General features: G+C 39.5%; 1 protein-coding gene across 1 annotated transcript in view; it reads right to left on the reverse strand.

Moving 5' to 3' along the window:
• Nucleotides 1-17,653, reverse strand: part of Kiaa1109 (KIAA1109 ortholog) — a 182,077-nt gene extending 164,424 nt beyond the window's left edge. Inside the window, exons 1-6 of the mRNA XM_032898488.1 lie at nt 17,489-17,653; nt 16,284-16,382; nt 10,709-10,835; nt 6,288-6,404; nt 5,258-5,336; nt 4,045-4,109 (exon numbers count right to left, since the gene is read on the reverse strand). Of these exons, the coding sequence (XP_032754379.1) occupies nt 4,045-4,109; nt 5,258-5,336; nt 6,288-6,404; nt 10,709-10,805 (358 nt within the window). The 5' untranslated portion in view covers nt 10,806-10,835; nt 16,284-16,382; nt 17,489-17,653. The remainder of the gene's footprint in view (nt 1-4,044; nt 4,110-5,257; nt 5,337-6,287; nt 6,405-10,708; nt 10,836-16,283; nt 16,383-17,488) is intronic.
• Between the last annotated feature and the right edge of the window lie 2,197 nt (nt 17,654-19,850).

A 19,850-nucleotide genomic window follows, 5' to 3' on the forward strand; every position in this document is an offset into this window, starting at 1 on the left:
CACATCCCCTCATCCTATTTACCATTTTTTTCCACTACCTTTCAACAGTGGGCTAGAAGGGGGGTGAAGCATTTGAGAACCTTATTAAAAGTAGTTTTTAAAAAATCTAAGCCTAAAATTCCCTGAAGTACTCTACACAGCAAAACTCATTCCTCTATTCTTCATCCCTACCCCAATACATACGTAGAGACAAGTGTCCTAAAAGCATATCCATAGAGATAGAAAAACAAGGAATAGTACACCTATTAAAGAGACAGATACACAAAGATGTATATCCCACAGGTGTACTCACACAGAGGCGGAGAACTACGCAAAGACAAACCCACAGGCACATACTCTGGGGTCACACATGCATGCCTGCCTGCAACTACTAAAACAATGACGATTTCCTTTCTACGGGCACCTAATGATCTATTGCAAAGAAATAATTTTATAACCTACGGAATATTTTATACCAAATTCTATGGCTAAAAAGCATTAACTGTCTCCCTCCCTCCCTTCCTCCTTCCCTCCTTTCTTTTCTTTCTGTCTGTCTTTCTTTCTGTCTGTCTGTCTTTCTTCCTAGGAAGATCTTGAACAACCAAATTTCAGTGTGTTAATGGCTAAAATTATCCCAATCAACGACTATATAATAAGTTCAGAACTAAATTAACTCATAGTGAAAATAGAATTTTTTTCTCTAAGACCCAATGAAGACAAGATTATACACCCTCTTATCATTTAAAAATTGTTATAATTCTTAGTCTAAGCAATAAGCCAAAAGAACTAAATAAGGCCAATAAAAAAGGAAAACATCAAATTGTTTGCTGGCAACCCAATCTTCTAGTTAGATACCACTCCTGGATATATACCTAAAGATGCTCCAACATATAACAAGGACACATGTTTCACTATGTTCATAGCAGCCATATTTATAATAGCCAAAAACTGGGAACAACCCAGATGCCCTTCAACAGAGGAATGGATACAGAAAATGTGGTACATCTACACAGTGGAATACTACTCAGCTATTAAAAACACTGACTTCATGAAATTCACAGGCAAATGGATGGATCTAACATCCTGAGTGAGGTAATCTGATCACAAAAGAACACACATGGTATGCATCCCCTGATAAGTGGATATTAGCCCAAGAGCTTGGAATACCCAAGGTACAACTCATGGACCACATGAAGCTCAACAGGAAGGAAGACAAAAGAATGGATGCTTCAGTACTACTTAGAAGGGGGCAAAATAATCAAGGAGATAGAGGGTAGGAGGGACTTGGAAGGAAGAGAGGAGGGGTAGGGGAAAAGAGGGGAAATCAGGTGTGGGAGGAGGTGGAGGAGATGTGCAGAGGGTCAGGAATTTGAACAGAGCTGTGTAGCAATGGAGGACAGGAAACTGGGAGTAGCCACTAGAAAGTCCAAGATGCCAGGAAATCAAGAGCCTCCCAGGACCCCATGGGGATGACATTAGTTGAAATACCCCACAAACAGGAGGAAGAACCTGTCAAGACCATATCCAGAGGTTAGGTGTGGCCCCCCAGTTGAGGGATGAGGCCACCCACCCATCTCAAAAATTTTATCCCAGAATTGCCCCTGCCTAATACGGGGACAAAGAGTGGAGCAGAGACTGAAGGAACGGCCACCCAGAGACTGCCGCACCTGGGGATCCATCCCACATGCAGACACCAAACCCAGACACTATTGCTGATGTCAAGAAGTGCTTGCTGACAGGAGCCTGATTCAAATGTCTCCTGAGAGGCTGTGTCAGATCCTGACCAATACAGATGTGGATGCTCAAAGTCAACCATCCAGCTGATCACAGGGACCCCAGTAAGGAGTTAGAGGAAGGACTGAAGGAGCTGAAGGGTCTTATCTGGCATCAGTGGGAGGGGAGGCCCTTGGTCCTGTGAAGGCTTGATGCCCCAGTGTAAAGGAATGCTAGGGTGGTGAGGCAGGAGTGGGTGGTTGGGTGTGGAAGCACTCTCACAGAAGTAGGGTAAGGGGGGATGGGACAGGGAGTTTGCAGAGGGGAAACCAGGAAAGGGGATAGCATTTCTAATTTAACTAAAAAAAAAAAAAAAAAAAAGAAAGAAAGAAAGAAAGAAAAGAAAAAAGAAAATCCTCGATACTCTACCAAAAACTCTTAAAACTGAAAAAATGAACTTAGCAAAGTTACAATATTAAAAATGGTCAACATACAAAAATCATTAACATTTCTCCACACTAATAGCAAGTTTTCAAGAGAACAATACCAACAATAGTTATCAAAAATAAAAATAAAAAGTATTTAAGATTAAATTAACCAAAGGAGTTAAAATCCTAGATACTTAGAACTATAAAACATGAATGAAAGAAACTGAATATTAGGAGAAAACACATTTCATATTCATGGGCTGGAATATTGCTAAAATTTTTACTAATGAAAGTCATCTACAGAGTCAAAATTAGAATCTTTCATAGTTGTGGTGGTTTGAACGGGAGTGGCCCCAAGCAGGGTCATAAACGTGGACACTCAGTTACCAGGGAGTGCCACTATTTGAAAGGATTGGAAGGTGAGCCTTGTTGGAAGAAGTATGTCACTGGCTTTGATGTTTCAAAAAGCCCACTCCAAGGCTAGAGTCCCTCTCTTCCTGCTGCCTGAAGATCTGGACATAGAACTCTCAGCTCCTTCTCTAGCACTATGTCGGTCTACTGGCATGCCACCATGCTCCCTGGCATGATCACAATGGACTAAGCCTCTGACACTGTAAGCCAGCCCCATTAAATGCTTTCCATTTTAAGTGTTGTTGAGGTCGGAGTCTCTTCACAGCAAAAGAACACTGATCAAGATAGCAGCTAAAGAGAAAATAATCGTAAGTTTATGTGGAACTTCAGAAGAACTAAAATTGCCAAGGAAATCATGAGCACAAAAATAGCTCTAAAACTCTGACCCCAAATCATGAAAGACAGGTCATGTATTCAATGTTAAACTGTATACAAAGTGGCTGGCGCTAAGCAGCACAATGCTGATGATGCAAAGGGGAAAAATGGACCGCAGAACACAAGGGAATCTAGAAATGAACTTGGGAAAACACGTCTTTTTTTTTTTTTTTTTGGTTCTTTTTTTTGGAGCTGGGGACCGAACCCAGGGCCTTGCGCTTCCTAGGCAAGCGCTCTACCCCTGAGCTAAATCCCCAACCCCAGAAAACACGTCTTTTAATAAACGGTGTTGATAACTATAAATCCATATCAGTATCTCATCTCAAAACCACATATAAAAATCAAGTGAGAATGGCTTAAAGACTTGTGAAGCCCAATTCACAAACTATTAGAAAAAAAATAACAAAAGACTAATAAGTAAATATCACCTTGGCCCACGCGTACTGATATTTAAGCTTGACCCAAAAATCACAGACAAAAAAGAGATTATGACAAAATAAAAGTATATTCACAACAAAGGAAATAGTTAACAGAAAATATAAACTATTCATTTGGGAACAAATATTTGCAAACCATACAACTAATTTAAAAAGTCCTCTGATAAAGATGATACACAAAATATTTAAGGAACTCAAACTACTCCACAACAAGAAATTATTTAAGAAATGAACAAGAGACCTAACATTTCTCAAAAGAAGCCACATGTATGCTACTATACAAGTAACTAACACCACTAATCCTATGAGGTGTGGTGGCACATGCTTATAGTCCAGCTACTGGAGAGGCTGAAGCACAAGATCTCAAGTCCAGGAATTCAAGACCAGCCTGGGTAACATAGCAAGGATGAACAAACAGATACTGAAGAATGTGGATGTCCTAGAAAGAATAGAGTGGTAGGAAGCCATTTTATTCAGAATGTGGTTAGGTCCACATAGTCAACAGATGTTAGAAATATAGAGATAGATAATATGACTGAATAATATGGTAAAATGAAAAATTAACTTAAACAAGACATAAAATCAGAGCTCTATAAATGCCAAGTTTTTAAAAACTATAATGTAAAACATTTAAATACATATAAAGGAAATTCTGATTATATGATTAAATACCTTCCATACATGTAAAAATGAGAACTTACCATGTTGTTTCTGCTTTGGGTTATACATTTTCCACCACCGAAAAATGATGAATCCATCTTGAATCCTGAGGGAAGACAGATTACAAAACTAAGAAAACAATTTACCTACTCACGTTTTAAAACCCAGGTCGGCTTTAAACTTGTTTTGAAGCCAAAGATGACTTTAAACTTCTTTGAGAGCATCCTGTCTCCACCTCCAAGTGCTGGGTTAAGGGCGTGCCTACCACAGACAGCTCTACTCAACTCTGTCTTGTTTCATAACCTTTCAGCTAAAAATGAAAGACTGCCTATATCCAAATTAGAAAGGAATACTTTTCTAATTGATTAAAAATTGTATAGACTATCATGTATAACATATATAAATTACTCAACCAGTACTTCTAATTAGATAAAATGTAACATTAGAATATATTTACAGTAAAATGAGTGTTAACAGGAAAATTTTATATTTTAAGAAACATTTTTAAGGTATAAAGATTATTATTTTAAAGGCAAATCTTATAGAGGGTACTAATAAACTCAAAGAAAACTTCAATGGTCTATCAATGACCTATGACTTCATGCCTTAAAAGAATACACTTTCATTCTCAACTTTATAAAAATTATTTTTACTTTGATTTAGAAATAACTATAGACTACCACTGAAGTTGTTTCCAAGTTTTAAATGAGGTACAAGCAATGCTCAATCACAGTGCTTCTTAATTAATCCATCATTTCTCTAAGTCTGAAGTTTTGAAAAAAACATAAAAATACAGTAAGCTTTTCTTCAAAGCTTTCAGGAAACACTTTAATCATGTTATTGTTTCCTATTACATTCAGATTAGTTTTATATCTCACAGCAAAATTATAGTTGCTAACACATGCTCAATACTTGCATATGCTTACCTTGAATAAGGAGCTAATTGATAAAAACTACCAATATTCCTAACACTTATTTCATGTAACAACCACTGAAATGGTCAAGTAACTCAATGGTTTGATTTTTCAGCTATAAATCACATGAATTATTCATTTCTATCAACTGCTAGCCAAGAAACATTGTGCTGGTCTAAATAAACTAAACAAAATTAACCCACTGGTAAAAATAATTTTTAAACATTACTGAAAAAGACAACTTTTGATCTATGGTTTATTTGAAAACATAAGTAATATTAAATAAAATCATTTTTATAACATTTCACATATGTTTAGACCTCTTTTCACTTTTCATTACCTAATAGACATGTCTTCTGTAATGTAATATATTTCACGAACCATGACTTTTCCAGAAAGAACAGAGAAAGAGAAGGAACCTGTTGTAGAAAAAACAATGGTAATTGACTAAAGTGATTCTTTTAATGCATGGTAGAGGATTAAGAACTTAGATGAACCTTAGCCTTTAATAAATAACTGATCTCTCCCCATTCTTTTCTCCATATACTTGCAATTGAACTGCTCGTCTTTCTATCTCCAATGAGATAGATCAAACAAAATGATCAAACCACTATGGACTGAAGTACCAAGTAACCAGAATGTGTAACCACTTCCTATGAGTAAATCGTTTAATTATAAACGGCTATTACACATACCCACACAGTATCCAATTCACCATCTTTCTCCATTAACCTGTCTGCATCAGTCAGTTTCCCTAATTAACAGAAGATGATTTATGTTTCAGACAAGATTTTCTTGTGCTCATTAAGAAGCATTTGAATATGAGGACTGCTGAAGGAATGCTATCCAGCCACCTCACTGCCAATTTGCCTAATAACCTAGGCTTCCCAAGGAAACTGGCTTCCTAATGCAAATTCCCACCCACTTGCAAACTTCCTCTTAATAGTAAGAAACTGACTACAATTGGCCACAAAAATGGTATACACAAAATTATACCAACATACAGATTTTTAAAGTATCAACCTTATAAAAAGGGGGTGGGGAGCCTATACTTGAATATTCAAATTCAAGGTAGATATTAAGGAAACTTTGATTTAAGTATTTTAAGTTTCTCAAATATTTATAAGTATGTTGTATTAAAAAATGAAGCAAAAGTGTTACTGTAGAAACACTTTAAGAAATAAGAATAGAGTAAAAATAACCAAATGGCAGCTCATTACTCTCTAAGGAATGTTAAAAGACAAGAAAATTGACTACTTCAAATGCATAAGTCAAAAATAATGTTCTACAGCTAGTATTTGTTTACAACATAAGATTTATAATATATGACCTTACAATTACATGGAAGAAACAGTGTTTTATGCACTTACCAATATGGATATAGCCATGTTTATACAATCTGTTAAGAACCAGTGTTAAAATAAGACCAACATTCCGAGAATTATAGTATGTGAGATAAATAATCCATCCACAAGACAAAATGGTAGCTGTTGAGAGGGAAAACAAGTCAGCAAAAAGAAGATTTACTTCCAAATAGTAATCTGTACTCTGACAATACTTGCAACTTTAAAATCATGGGTTGCTTCTTTCTTCTATAACTCTGTATTTCCTAGTTACTTACCAAAAATAAAAAATAATAATTAAAAATTTTAAAATGTAGTTCTAATGAGATCCACGCCTCTACCTTCATTTAAGAAAACTAAAATAGAGACTTATTCTGACCGGTGTTTGCCTTTATGTGTAAACTGGTGCTTCACTCTTACAGCCTTCAACACTCTTTCTTTGTTCTGCACACTCTTCACTCCCTCTTCTCTGCCCATGATTCCAATGGTAGTCCATAAATCCTGGGTGTTCTGTTTGTGCTCTCTTACTATTTCACCTTCATATTCTCTGAATATTCTAATTCATCTATCATGTCTTCAAACCCTGGAACCCACTTTTCATTTGATCTATTTATTTTATTGGTGAGACTTTCTCTAAGCTTTTTTACTTTTAATTTATTGGCATTTTTATTTCCAAATTTTCAAACTGATTTATTTTCAGCACTTCTAATGTCTCTATTGAACGCCTCTTTCTTCTCTCATTATTAACATCTTTATTTCATTCAACTGTCCGTGCTCTTTGAATCTGTTCAGTTTATTCATGTCCTCTCCTTTCACTGAAGATTCTTCATTATTCTTTTTGACTTCCTTGAGATTTCATCTGAGACTCACTGGAGTCTCTTACTGTATAGTTAGGAATTTCCAAATGCATAGTACAACCTTGCTTTTTTATGTTTCTTGCAGTTCTTTATTGGGATATAAGCATCTGAGATTAGGTCATTTTTAATCACTAACTTTTGTTTTCAATGCAAGTATTTGCAATGTTCAGGTGGAACTAGGTTGTAATACGGTTAAGGTGTCATTTTCCCCACTGGACTTGACTCAACTCTGAGAACAAAACACAACTGACTACAAGGCAAGTCTATTATGAAAACAGAATAATCTTCAGTTTAAACAGTTGCCCCCAACCCTAATAATTTTGAATGATTATAAAAACACAGTGTGCAACAAGGCTGTAGTTACTAACAGTGATGGAAAAGGCAAAGTAAAACTAGTGGCTTGTATTAGAGCAGCAGACAGGAAGCAAGCAGGAGGATGTAAGAGTAGAGGTAACGGGAGGAGGTAAGGCATCTCCACAATGGTAAAATAAAGAGAGAAAGAGGTAAAGAAAGGCAACCGAACAGCTTAAAAGCATCCCAGTGCCTGGGAGACTGGGCAGGAAGACCCGCAAATCCTGTTGTATCTGTGTTCTTACGGAAAGCAAAACTCAAGAGGGAGAAAGAGAACAGAGCAGAACAAAACTGGTCCATTAAATTGAATTAGGTGTTATATAAGAGAAATATAACAAGAAGAGACGTGGGTGGGGTACAAAGTCTGTATGTGGTTTCTTACATGGGCCTGGTGGCCTGATCTTCCGCTCGCCCATGTCTCATGGTGCCCAGGCAGAATGCCACCCCGCCCTGCCCCGCCAACCTGTATAGACCCAAAGACTTGTTTGCCAATTTTTTGTTCTTTTACTACTGAAGCTACTGTTTTTCTTCTGTCCATGGCTTACTGAATAGCTGTGTTCCAACCATACGCAGTTTACTCCCCAAGGATTCTAACACCTCCACTCTTCTCAATAATGCACTGCCCTGCCCAGCAGAAGCCTGCTGCAAGGAGCCAGTAAGGAAGCAATGGCTCAGAGCAAGGGACAGGTAAGCAGCTTAAGAGCTGCTGCCACATCAATCAGGTCATTCCTGTTTAGACCTCAGCCATGCCTCTTAGTGATTTTTTCTTAACTTAGGAAAAAAATCATTGTTAAAAACAGTGACTCAACAATCTCTACTTTCGGATCAGTAGGCAGGGAAATGGCTTGGCTGGTACAGTGCTTACAGGGGACACTGAGTTTGGATCTCCGGCACCACCATAAAGTGAGGCATGGCAACATGCAACTGTGCAACAGACCTGGGGAGCCAGAGACAGTAGGATCCCCAGACTTCACTGGCTAATCAGCCTAGCGGAAGCAATGAGCTCCAAGTTTGTTAAAAGACCCCGCGTCTTGAGACATAAGGCAGAGAGAGACTGAGGAAAGCACCTGATGGAAACTCTAGTCTCCACAAAACACATACCCCCCCTCCCTCTCATACACACACACACACACACACACACACACACACACACACACACACACACACACCAACATGTGCATATGCACATATTTTAAAAAAGTAGTAAAACCCAGGAATTTTGGTCAAAAGGAACATTAAATAGGCTGCTTTATCTTAAATATCTATAGTAAGTGTTATGACAATAACCCACTTTTGAAGAATGTCACTGATTATGGTAGAGCAAATGGTAGTCCAACTAGCTGTGAATAGTCATGAAGACACCTTACTCCTAAATATACAAAAGGAAAAACACAAAAAGTATTGTTTTGATAATGAATTGCCCTTTGCTCTTAAATGTATAAGTATTTCTAAGAAAGGAGAAAGTAATGTGTAGGTTAAGAAGTGACCTACCAACATCTCAGTAAAATCTTAACTTTGTTCAAAATTTTGCTGCAGTTTTTAGAACAGTAACCAAGTCCTAACAGAACACCATATTTCTTAAACTAGCACACACTAGCCACAACAGCTCTGTCAGCTTTGTCACGTAAGTGCTACAATTCCTCCACACAAACTATTTTTAGAAGAATTCTCTCCTTATTGCTACTGAAAGAGGGAGGGAGGAGGGAGGGAGGAGGGAGGAGAGAGAGAGAGAGAGAGAGAGAGAGAGAGAGAGAAATTTATACAAAGCAGAAAAAAAATCAGGAGCTATATGTAACAGGAAAGGAATAAATATGAAATAAGGAAAACTTCTGCAACTTTCATTTTCAATGCTGCTTTCATGAACTTCTATTTCACAGTTTGAGTTCTAGTTCCTTCTAATATTCAGTACTCGTAGAAATGGAGGAAGCCTGAGACTGAAGCCCTGAGTAAATGTGTTTGCTGACATGAGCACAGCCATGTTGGGAACTGTATGTGTCAGCCCCAAGGGAGTGGCAAAGTCTTGCCCAGGTGAAGCTCAGCTGGATGCAAGGCTTTCCTCCCTCAGAGGGTGAGAGTACAGATAACCAAGTGTATAACAGACAAGCAGCCACAGCTTTCTTCCTCCTCCTCCTCCTCTTCCTCCTCCTCCTCTTCTTCCTCTTCTTCCTCCACCTTCTCTTCCTCTACCTCTTCTTCTTCCTCCTCCTCCTCCCCCCCCCCAGAATGCTCACAGCCTGAGGCTGCTCTAAAGAGACTTTCACTCAGACTAGCCAGTTCTCCCCCCACGCTGTCCTTAATAAATGCCAAGGTTTCGGGGTATGAGGCAGTAGGGGCCACTTCATCAGACTGTGCATACCTCACTCTGTCTTCTGTATGTGTGTCTGTCTCCATTTCCTCACCTTACCTCATCAGGATTCTCAGGACACTACAAATATTCATTTTACTTTTTGGCTTTCATTAATAATTTACAGAAGTTTTGTCAAACAGAAAATACAGAACTCAAAGTCTAAATTGTAATCAATCCTACTACAAAGTATAAAACATCATTATTCCTTCAGTATATGTGTCACCTCTACCCATAAATGTGATGGTTTGCATATGCTTGGCCCAAGGAGTAGCCTGATTAGGAAGTGTGGCTTTGTTGGAGTGGGTGTGTCACTGTGGGTGTGGGCTTTGAGACCCTCATCCTAGCTGCCTGGAAGCCAGTCTTCTGCTAGCAGCCTTCAGATGAAGATGTAGAACTCTCAGCTCCTCCTGCACCATCCCTGCCTGGATGCTGCCATGCTCCTGCCTTCATGATAATGGACTGAACCTCTGAACCTGTAAGCCAGCCCCAATTAAATGTTATCTTTTATAAGACTTGCCTTGGTCATGGTGTCTGTAACATTTTCACTATAAAATGTTTACCATGGACATTTATTACATTTATAATAAAAATGTTTGTGTATGTGTTGGAGTAGGGATGGGGAAGGTAATTTAAAACTGGCAAAATAAGGTAAACATAATCAATATCTTTTCTCCCCCACCTCTTTTAAGGCAGATAACCAGGCAGCCTAAGGGGAGAAATACAGAGCAATTTCCAGAGCAAATATTCAAAGGCATACAGAAAATCTCCTTTCCTAAAGATAAATGGATGCTACTATAGCATTCCAGGTTCAGTCAACCACTGCCTAAAATTTGGGAGTTGTTAATACATACAGAAAACATAATAAGATATTTTTAAAAATATATTCTACTTACCAACAAGAAGCCAAACAACATTGGAATTGTGTTCTGTAAGGAAATCTTCTAATTGAGTGATACTGGGGACAATGCTGTCATTCTTCCTTTGATCCATTACTGATGTTTTTCCAGAACATCTAAAGGCCTAAAGATGAACAAACTTGCAATCAAAGATTCATAAAACTGCAACAAAAATCATGGTAAAGGATAAAAGGTGAATTAACAAGGCTTATTAAGTCACCTTCTATTTCTTTTACTGGGAATGCAAATAAACAACAAATGAAATGTATACATACATCTATCTAAATATAAGGCCATGGTTCACATTAGTAATGTGTACTAATTAGTAATCATATCATTCATGGCAAGCAAACCTCTAAGAGTTCAAGGCAAGCCTGTTCTACAAAGTTCTAGGGTAGCCAGAGTTACATGGAGATACCCCCATCTCAAGAAAAAAAAAAAAAGGAGTAGTTACTAAGAGAAGCATGGTTACTATTAGAGCTCAAATCAAATCCTACTTTAATGTGGAATCTTAAGCATCGACATAATTACTCATCTAGATTTTCTCCAAAAGTTGGCACTTAATATTATACTTATATATTAAATTAAATCTTTATAATCTTCATCACTTCTCTGTATTTTGCACTATTTGACAAGACTTCCTAGTCAAGTTCACTCTAGGTAGCTTGTGAACAGTTAAATCATCTCTTGCCTTCTGATATTCAGGATAAATTATAATAAAATTGGTCAAACTATGAACAGATATGGCCAATTGTATAGATAAACATGAATACAAATATATATGCATGATGATTGAATAAGATGGCCCCAGAGGCTTATAGGCTCATATATTTGAATGGTTAATTAGCAAGGAGTGGGACTCCTTGACAGGATTAGAAGGATTAGGAGGTATGGCTTGTTGTGCAAAGTGTGTCACTGAGGGAAGGCCTTGAGATTTCAAAAGCCCATGCCAGTGTCTGGCTGCCTCCCTCTCTCCCTCTGTCTGTCTGTCTGTCTGTCTGTCTGTCTCTCTCTCTCTCTCTCTCTCTCTCTCTCTCTCTCTCTGTAGATCAGGATGAAACTCTCAACTACTCCATACCATGCCTGCCATCATGATGATATACACTAAATCTCTGATACTATAATCAAGCACCCAATTAAATGATTTCTTTTACAAGAATTGCCTTAGTCATAGTGTCTCTTAATAGCAATATTAGGTCTTAGGTGTCTCCTAGGACAATATGCATTTTCACATATGCAAATATGCAAGTATCATAACTATGATTATTTTTTATATACAAAGAATGAATAAAAATAAAATTCTTCTGTTATAATTAAAAGACAAGAGAGGTATTTCCCTTTAAGTACAGTATTCACACAATTAACCAGCTCACTCACAGCAAAAAGTATCTAGTAATGATCCAATTTTTAAAAAATTTCAAAGAAAAGGAAGGGAAAGAATCATAAAGAGAACTGCATCATTAATACTCCTTTGACCAAGTAGCACAGGTAAGTTTTGGGGCGGGGGGATGACAGTAAATCTTTTCAAGATGCACAAAGAATGATGAGGACAACTTTTTCATTGAAATTCAACAAATATGACTTGTCAAATTTCTAAATATATTTTGTTTGTTCAACCATGATACTCACTTTGAAGATCACAACAAATCATAATTTTCCAAGTGTGTGTGTGTGTGTGTGTATTTCTGAAATATTAGTACAGTATAAGGAAATAAACATCTCTTAAAAGTAAAATGGGGGGGGGACAATAGACAGTGACAATGCTGTGAAACAGCAGAAAAACTAAACAAAATAATGGGAAAAGGGTTTTTACTTTTATACTTTTTCCCAGTGTTTACAAACTGAGTAAGACATGTTCTTATATTTCTTAAAGCACCATAAAATCTGTCACCAGCTTAAATTATACAAGGAAGGGATCACTTTATAACATGTGAACATTCTCTTTCATCCTTCAACTTTTCTAATTTAAATAGGAGACACACTTTGAAAGACCCATAGTTAAAAAAAAAAAAAAAAGCAAACTGTGAGGACACACAATTGATACCCAAAGAAAGAAAAAAGGCCAAGAGCATCCATCGCCATAGTAACTCCAGTAATATATTAACATATCCAATGTTAATATAATTACTTCTATAATCTTACTTCCTCAGGGGGCTAAGCCTAGAGGAGCCTGTAAAAGGCAGTAAAATCCATCTCAAAAAAAAAAGATACAAATAAATATCTACATATTTTATAATGAATTACATGTGATAAAATGGCATGTACCTATTTATGCTAATTTTTATCATCGTAGAGATGTCAAATGAGTCAAGGACACAGGGTCTACTACTGACACTAACTGAGAGATAAGTTCTGGCATTCAAATCTTCACATAAAAGATACTTTGCTTCTAGTCAAATCCTAAAGTAGTAAACCATCCACAAAAGCACATAGAATCCGGGGGCTGGAGAGATGGCTCAATGGTTAAGAGCATTGACTGTTCTTCCAGAGGTCCTGAGTTCAAATTCCAGCAACCACATGGTGGCTCACAACCATCTGTAATGGGATTCAATGCCCTCTTCTGGTGTGTCTGAGGACAGCTACAGTGTACTCATATAAATAAATAAATATTTAAAAAAAAAAAAAAACATAGAATCCTCATGCAAAATCACCACTATCTACCACTATAACAACTCATTATTATCAAAGGAATGAAGAAAGGGTGTTGAGGCTGCAAAGGCATAAGTCTGCAGGATCAGTAACTACCCCCGTTTTCCTCAATAGAAGATTAATGCAAAAGTCTAAGAAAAACCATCAGACAGATACCCGATGTTTAAAACACATCTTGAGCTAGTAAAGACCTTTGCAATATTTTGAATGAGAATGACTGCCATAGGCCCTTATGTTTAAATACTTGGTCCCCAGTATTTAACATATTTTGGAGGAGATATGTTACTGGGGAAGGGTTTTGTGGTTTCAAAAATCCTCATCATTGCCAGTGTGGCCCTCTCGGCCTCCCACGTGTGGATCTGTGAGCTCTTAGCTGCTGCTCCAGCCATTTGTTCTCATGCCTTTGCTCTGTCATCACACTAACCACCCAAATTAACCCTCTGGATCCATCAGCCAAATTAAATTTTCCTTTTATAAGTCACCTTGGTCATGATGTCTTGGTCATGAAAAAAGACTGAGATCGCAGCTGGAATCAGGAAATGGCTATTGCTGTGACACAGTTGTTGCTATTGCTTTGGGAAAAAGTGTAAGACTTTGGATGAGAAAAGCAGTTGAATGCTGTAAGCAGAGCTTAAGCTCCTATTTTCTAAGTAGGAGCTTAAAAAGAAGGCAGAAGTACTAAGAGCAGTGTGGATTATGGAGGCCCAGCTCAAGAGGTTGTAGAGGGGAAAAATATTAGAACTCACCTCATACTACTTTGATGGAATTTTGAGGGGGGAAAATGTGGCTGCCTTTAAACCTTGTCCTAAACCTTTGCCTGAGGCTAAGTTTTAAAGTAATAGACTAATTTCTTTGGCAGTCAAGACAACCTAATACTGACTCTTTCACCTAGCTATTAGTAATCACTCTCATGCAGATCTGCAGTCACATAGAGCAAGTAAGGCAAATGGAAACACAAAAAGTACGACTTGAAGGAAAAAAAGTACACTAGGAAATTTAGTGTTGAACCAAGGCTTGTTCTGAAAAAGTAAGGCGATGAAGCACTGGAATAAAGGGAGGTACACTAAGGTAGGACCTCAGTCAACTAAGCTTCCAAGTCATGAAAAGAAAAGGCCCGAGGAATTCAAAGGCAATAACAAACTAGAGCTGCAGTAAATGTGAGACCAGGTTCCATCCCAAGTGAGCCCCAGAATGTGGAGTCCTGAAGGAGAAGAGGAAAGGGATTACAGAAACTTCCTCAGTGCATAAACAGATTCAATCAGCTGTACATTTGGGAAAAAAAAACTTTATTGAATAAAAAAAAAAAAAAAAAAAAAGAAGAACCACCAAGGGCAGGCATCTGGCAGGGAAGTCCATACATGGACACCCTAAGAGGCTGTTGCCTGAAGCTCTGTAAATTAAGTCAGAGTTGTGCAGAAGATCTCACGGGATAGCTGCCACAGACTGCTGAACACAGGAAAAGGAATCAGCCCAAAGAGGGGGAGTGGGCTGCAGGCAGAAGAGCTGGACAGAAAGAGCCATCTAAGCCCTTGATGTCTGACATGGAGCTCAGGATTTCATAGAGTGGGGGCTTCCCTGTTGGGTTTCAGTCTTCCTTTTGGGCCAGTAGTTCCTTACTATAGCCTATTCTTCTCCCCTTAAATCCAGATTCTAAGCCACTGTATATTGAAAATATTTAATTTGCTTCTTGATTTTACATGGGTTTACAATTAAGAGATTGCTTTGAGTCCCCAAAGAGACTTAAAACTTTGGGTTTTTAAATAGTTTGAGACCAAAAGGTATTTTTGAAGTTGGACTAGATACATTATGCATTATGAAATGGCTACAAGTTGATGGGGGCCAGGGAGTGAAATGTGGTGGTTTGAATATTCAGTCCCAGTTGGTGAAACTGTTTGGCAAGGAGTAGGCCTTAAGAGTTCATAAACTAGTGCCAGTCCTAGTATGCACTCTGCCTCCCGATTGTGGATCAAGACAGAAGCTCTCGGCTGCTGCTCTAGCTGTCTGCCACCATGCCTTTGCTCCACTACCACAGCCTCTAGCCCTCTTAAGACCATAAGCCAAATTAGACCATTCGTAATGCTGCCTTGGTCATACTGTCTTATCAGAGCACTAGAAAGGAAACTCAAACAGCCCTTAATAGAAAGAGCATATTCTGGCATAAGGTAATGGATCAAGGCAATGGAGTATCCACAGGAACCAGGGCTATACAGCTCAGCCCATCTCACTGAACACCAACTGCTTCATGAAGAGAAGCTGGAAGCGAATATAAGAACTACTGAATAATCTTCATACAGCGAATGATTCAAGAGAAACAAAATGCTTCTTTTTCTCCTACCATTTTATTTTTTATCAGAATTTCAATCTTTCCCAGAAGCTTAAAATAATGTCTGCTATTTACTACTCTATAAATAGCTATTAAATGAACTAAATGGCTTTTATCCATGTCTTTTACTATTCTCTATAGAACCCATAGTTTTTTTTAAAAAATGAAAACACTTCAAGTTGGGTAATTGTTGCAAGTCTATACCAAGAAGCTGAGGCAGGAGGATCTCTAGCTCCAGGCAAGTCTTGGCTGCAGAGATCTTTATCTGTGCTTAATTACTACAGCAAATTACTACAACAATGACAAGCACTCACAATGAGAAATATTTATATTTCCCTTTGTGCATATAAATGCAAAATATAAATGCCAAAGATGAGCATACTGGCACTTGCAATGATTTCCCTGGGCTTTGTTCTGCCAATACAAAAGTTAAGCACTTGAGTTAATTATCAATCCGATATCAGCAGTCCAAAATGCAGATGGAATGATTTGTGGGTCACAGATGGGCTGAATCACAAATGAAACCTAAAATCAACTTTTCTCTATCTGGGCTTTAATAAGAATTTAGATTTATTTTTAATCTTAGGAAAAAATACTTACACAAGGTTTTTTGTTTTATTTTGTTTAGTTTTTTAATCTTCAATGTTGTTTATCGTTCCTCTTCTGAAGGTCCTTCTGCAGCGCGTCATCTTAACAAGTCTGTAAAGAGCAGCATGTCAACCAATGAGAAAAGGTATCCTAACTTTGTTGGAAGAGTAACCTTTTCGAATTAAACTATTTAAACACATCAGGAAACTCTTCAGAATTGGTCCAGTATTACATCTCCTTGTAACAAGAACTCCTAGACCTCAAATAAGACTAAACTAATCTCAAAACCACTTTATAAGTAAAGGGAACATAGGAGACGATGAGGTAGGAGTCAGGATGCTAATGGTGAAGGTCTACCTGTAAGGCACACTTAAAAGGGCAGCCTGCAAAGAGTTTTTCTACTGACACCGAGTTTCTGCTGGAAAGAAGTGTGCCTCTCTTCTTCTACTCTGAGCACCTGGCACATTTTACCACAGGGCACTGGCCTTGCGAACTCTTAAGGCATTTGGGCAATGGGGTGGCATGTTGACTGACGGGCCATAAAGTGAGAAAGCCAGGTTTGAAACAGTTCTGTTCCAAGATTCTCAGCTACAAAGGGGGGGGGGAATTTCACTTGATAGCACTGTTACAAACTGTATGAGCGCATATTAAAATAGCGCCCAGCAATCATTGTTAAGTCGAATATTCTGATTAATTCATCCACTTTTATACTTGTCAGACTAAATAGGCTTCATTTCCATGCATGAGATGAAAGCAGCAACGCGAAACCACCTGAAACCTACTTTCTCAGTTCCAGAACCCATGACTGCTCAGAGGAAATTTACAAGAATTCGTTCCCTTTAACAGACATCCCACTGTCAACACCATAACCAATGGGGCGAGGAAGGAAGACAACTAATATTCCCGGATGGAAGATAATCGTTCCGGACCCTCCTCTGGCCAAACAGATGTCCACTCAGGTGTGTCCTACTAGACGAGGGCCGAGCCATCCCAGGGCGCCCGGCCCTGCCCACCCCGCCAGATCGGCGCGCGCCTGCCCGCAACCCTGGCACCGGGCTGTCAGAGCCTGCTAGGCCTCCACCTTAACCTCCGACCTCCGATCCCAGGCCCGCGCCACAGCCGCGACCCCGCAAACCTTCCAGTCTCACCCGGAAAGGCGCTGCCCACCTCACCACCTCCCAGCCATCACCGCGCGCAGCCTCTCGAGCTCCTCTCACCTGACAGCGCGGCAGACCCTAGTCGGGACCTCCGCTGATGCCTACACCCTCAGCCTGCAGCAGGTCCAGCTCGGGCCGGCCGCCTCGGACGCCCATGGGGCGGAGGAGCAGAACCGGGGCAGGAGCGGAGGCCAGCGGCACTGCAGCTGCGTCAACCGGCAGCGTACCACGTCAGGGCGCCAGCGCCTCAGGGTACGCCACTCTGGCCCCGCCCAAGAACCGAGTCGGCCCCGCCCCTCGCTGGCACGGAGCAGGGACGGAGAGGTGCCGCCTGGACCGGGGGCGGGGCCTAGGCGGAGGGCGGGGCCTGAGCCTAGGAAGGCCCTGGGCGGAGGGACGGGGCTTAGGCCCTGGGGATGAGACCTAGGTCAAGGGGCAAGGCCTGAGCTTCTGGACCAAACTAGAGACTAAAGTTGGAACCTGTGCCCTAGAGGCGAATCCTGCTTGACAAGAGAAAAGGCCTGAGCGGAGGGGCCAGGCCGTGTCCACAGGGCGTAGCCTAGTCTGAGAGATACAGGTCACTATTGATTTGAAATCCACCTTGTTTCAGATTCCAAGTAGGGAGGTAAACACCGTCCCGGTAACGTAGACAGTATAATCAACATAGGAAAAGGAAGCCAGAAAAAAGAAGAGTCTGGTAGCTGTGACAAGAGATGAGTTCTCACGGAAGATGCATGTGAAACTCTGACGTAGTAAAATCAACCAAATACTTTATTATTCTAATAATGAGCATGATTTGTGCTCGCCCCTCTGAATACCATTTGGCATGGCTAACAACTTCATAAATTAGATGTATAGGACAGAGAGATACTTGTCCTGTGTGTTTCTTATGTGCAAATTGTATAAAGCAAAGCATTGGACAATCTTGGCTGCATGAAAGATTTGACATTGCTTGGAGCAGAGTGGAATGTGCTTATAAGGCAACTGGAAATGGAAACTGCAAAATCTAACTGTTGAGAGGGACTTATGTTACTCCCTTATGTTCCTTAAGTTCTACAGAGAATATTCTTGTCCTCCTTGTCTTCCAATTCACAAATCAAAAACCTAAGGCTCGGGAAGTTGAAATACTTTGTCAGTTTAGAGAGTTAGGATTTGAACCCAAGCAGCATGGCTTCCAGTTCGTTCTCTACGCAACATGTTAATATCTATGCCTCTGGTTCTAAGAGTTCAGGACACTCAACATTTCTACAAGAGGGTGGGAGCATAAACTTTTAAACAGATGTGAAGCCAAATGTAAGACTAAAAAATAAAGTCTTAGCACAAGTTCTTTGAACTAGAAGCGACTGAGATATGATTCAGCTTCCCCAGAACAAAACTGAAACTGAATTGCTCGAGAGATAAGAGGAAGATCTTAGGATGGCGAGGAGAGAAGTGTAATTCACTGCAGACTTCCTCTACAGCGAGTGAGAAACTGGAGAATCTGCACACTTACGTTTCTCCTTCTCATCCCCACGACTAAGAGCCGGCCTGAGCTACAGGTGTAAAAGAGATGACATCATCAAGATGAATTATTCATTGTAGAGCCCTTCTGTTCCAACAGCCCATAACCCTGTGAAGATGATTAAGCCAAGAGAGTTTGTGTAGCAATACTTCCTGGCTCCTGAACCTTTCCCCTGCTTTGACTTTTCACCAGCATGTGAAAAATGCAGGTGGTGTCAAAAGAAAAATGAAAAAAAGAAAAAAAAACCCTGCCTCCAGCAAACGTAATGTGAACTTCTCTAGCTGAGCATAGCTAATGCAAGCACAGCATCCCAGCCCATTGCTGGCGGAGAAAGAAGAATCCTGGGTTTGCGATCAATGGAGAAACTTCTGGGCCAGCCTGAGCTACATCAAAAGACCATACCTTAAAAAGTGGAAAAACAACAAAACAACAAAAGAGAATTTCATGACAAAAACCAGCTAATGATGTTTTGCGTTATAACCTTTTACTTTGAAATGACAGCGGGTTCACAGAAGTTAGGACAGTCATACAAAGGGTCTTGGCTACTTATCCACTCCATCTGACAGTCTGTCTTATATGTATATAGTACAATATGAAAACATACTTTACTCTGGTATGATGTATGTGCAGTTCTATGCCACTTTGCCACGTCTAAGTTCATGTAGCCATCACTGCACATCACACAGATATTTCCTTCTTGTTGTTCTTTATGGTCATTCCCCACTCTTCTCCAGGACTATCCCTAATCCCTGGTCTGCTGGATAGTTTTAGGTTAACTTGACCCAAGCTAAAGTCATCTGAGAGGTCGGAACCTTAATTGTAAAAGAAAAATGCCTACATAAAATCTGGCTGTAGGCAAGTCTGTAGGACTTTTTTAATGGTGATTGATAGGAGAGAGACTAGCCCTTGAAGGTGGCTTCT

The sequence above is a fragment of the Rattus rattus genome, chromosome 3, assembly GCF_011064425.1.
Source record: "Rattus rattus isolate New Zealand chromosome 3, Rrattus_CSIRO_v1, whole genome shotgun sequence".
Classification (NCBI taxonomy): Eukaryota; Metazoa; Chordata; class Mammalia; order Rodentia; family Muridae; genus Rattus; species Rattus rattus.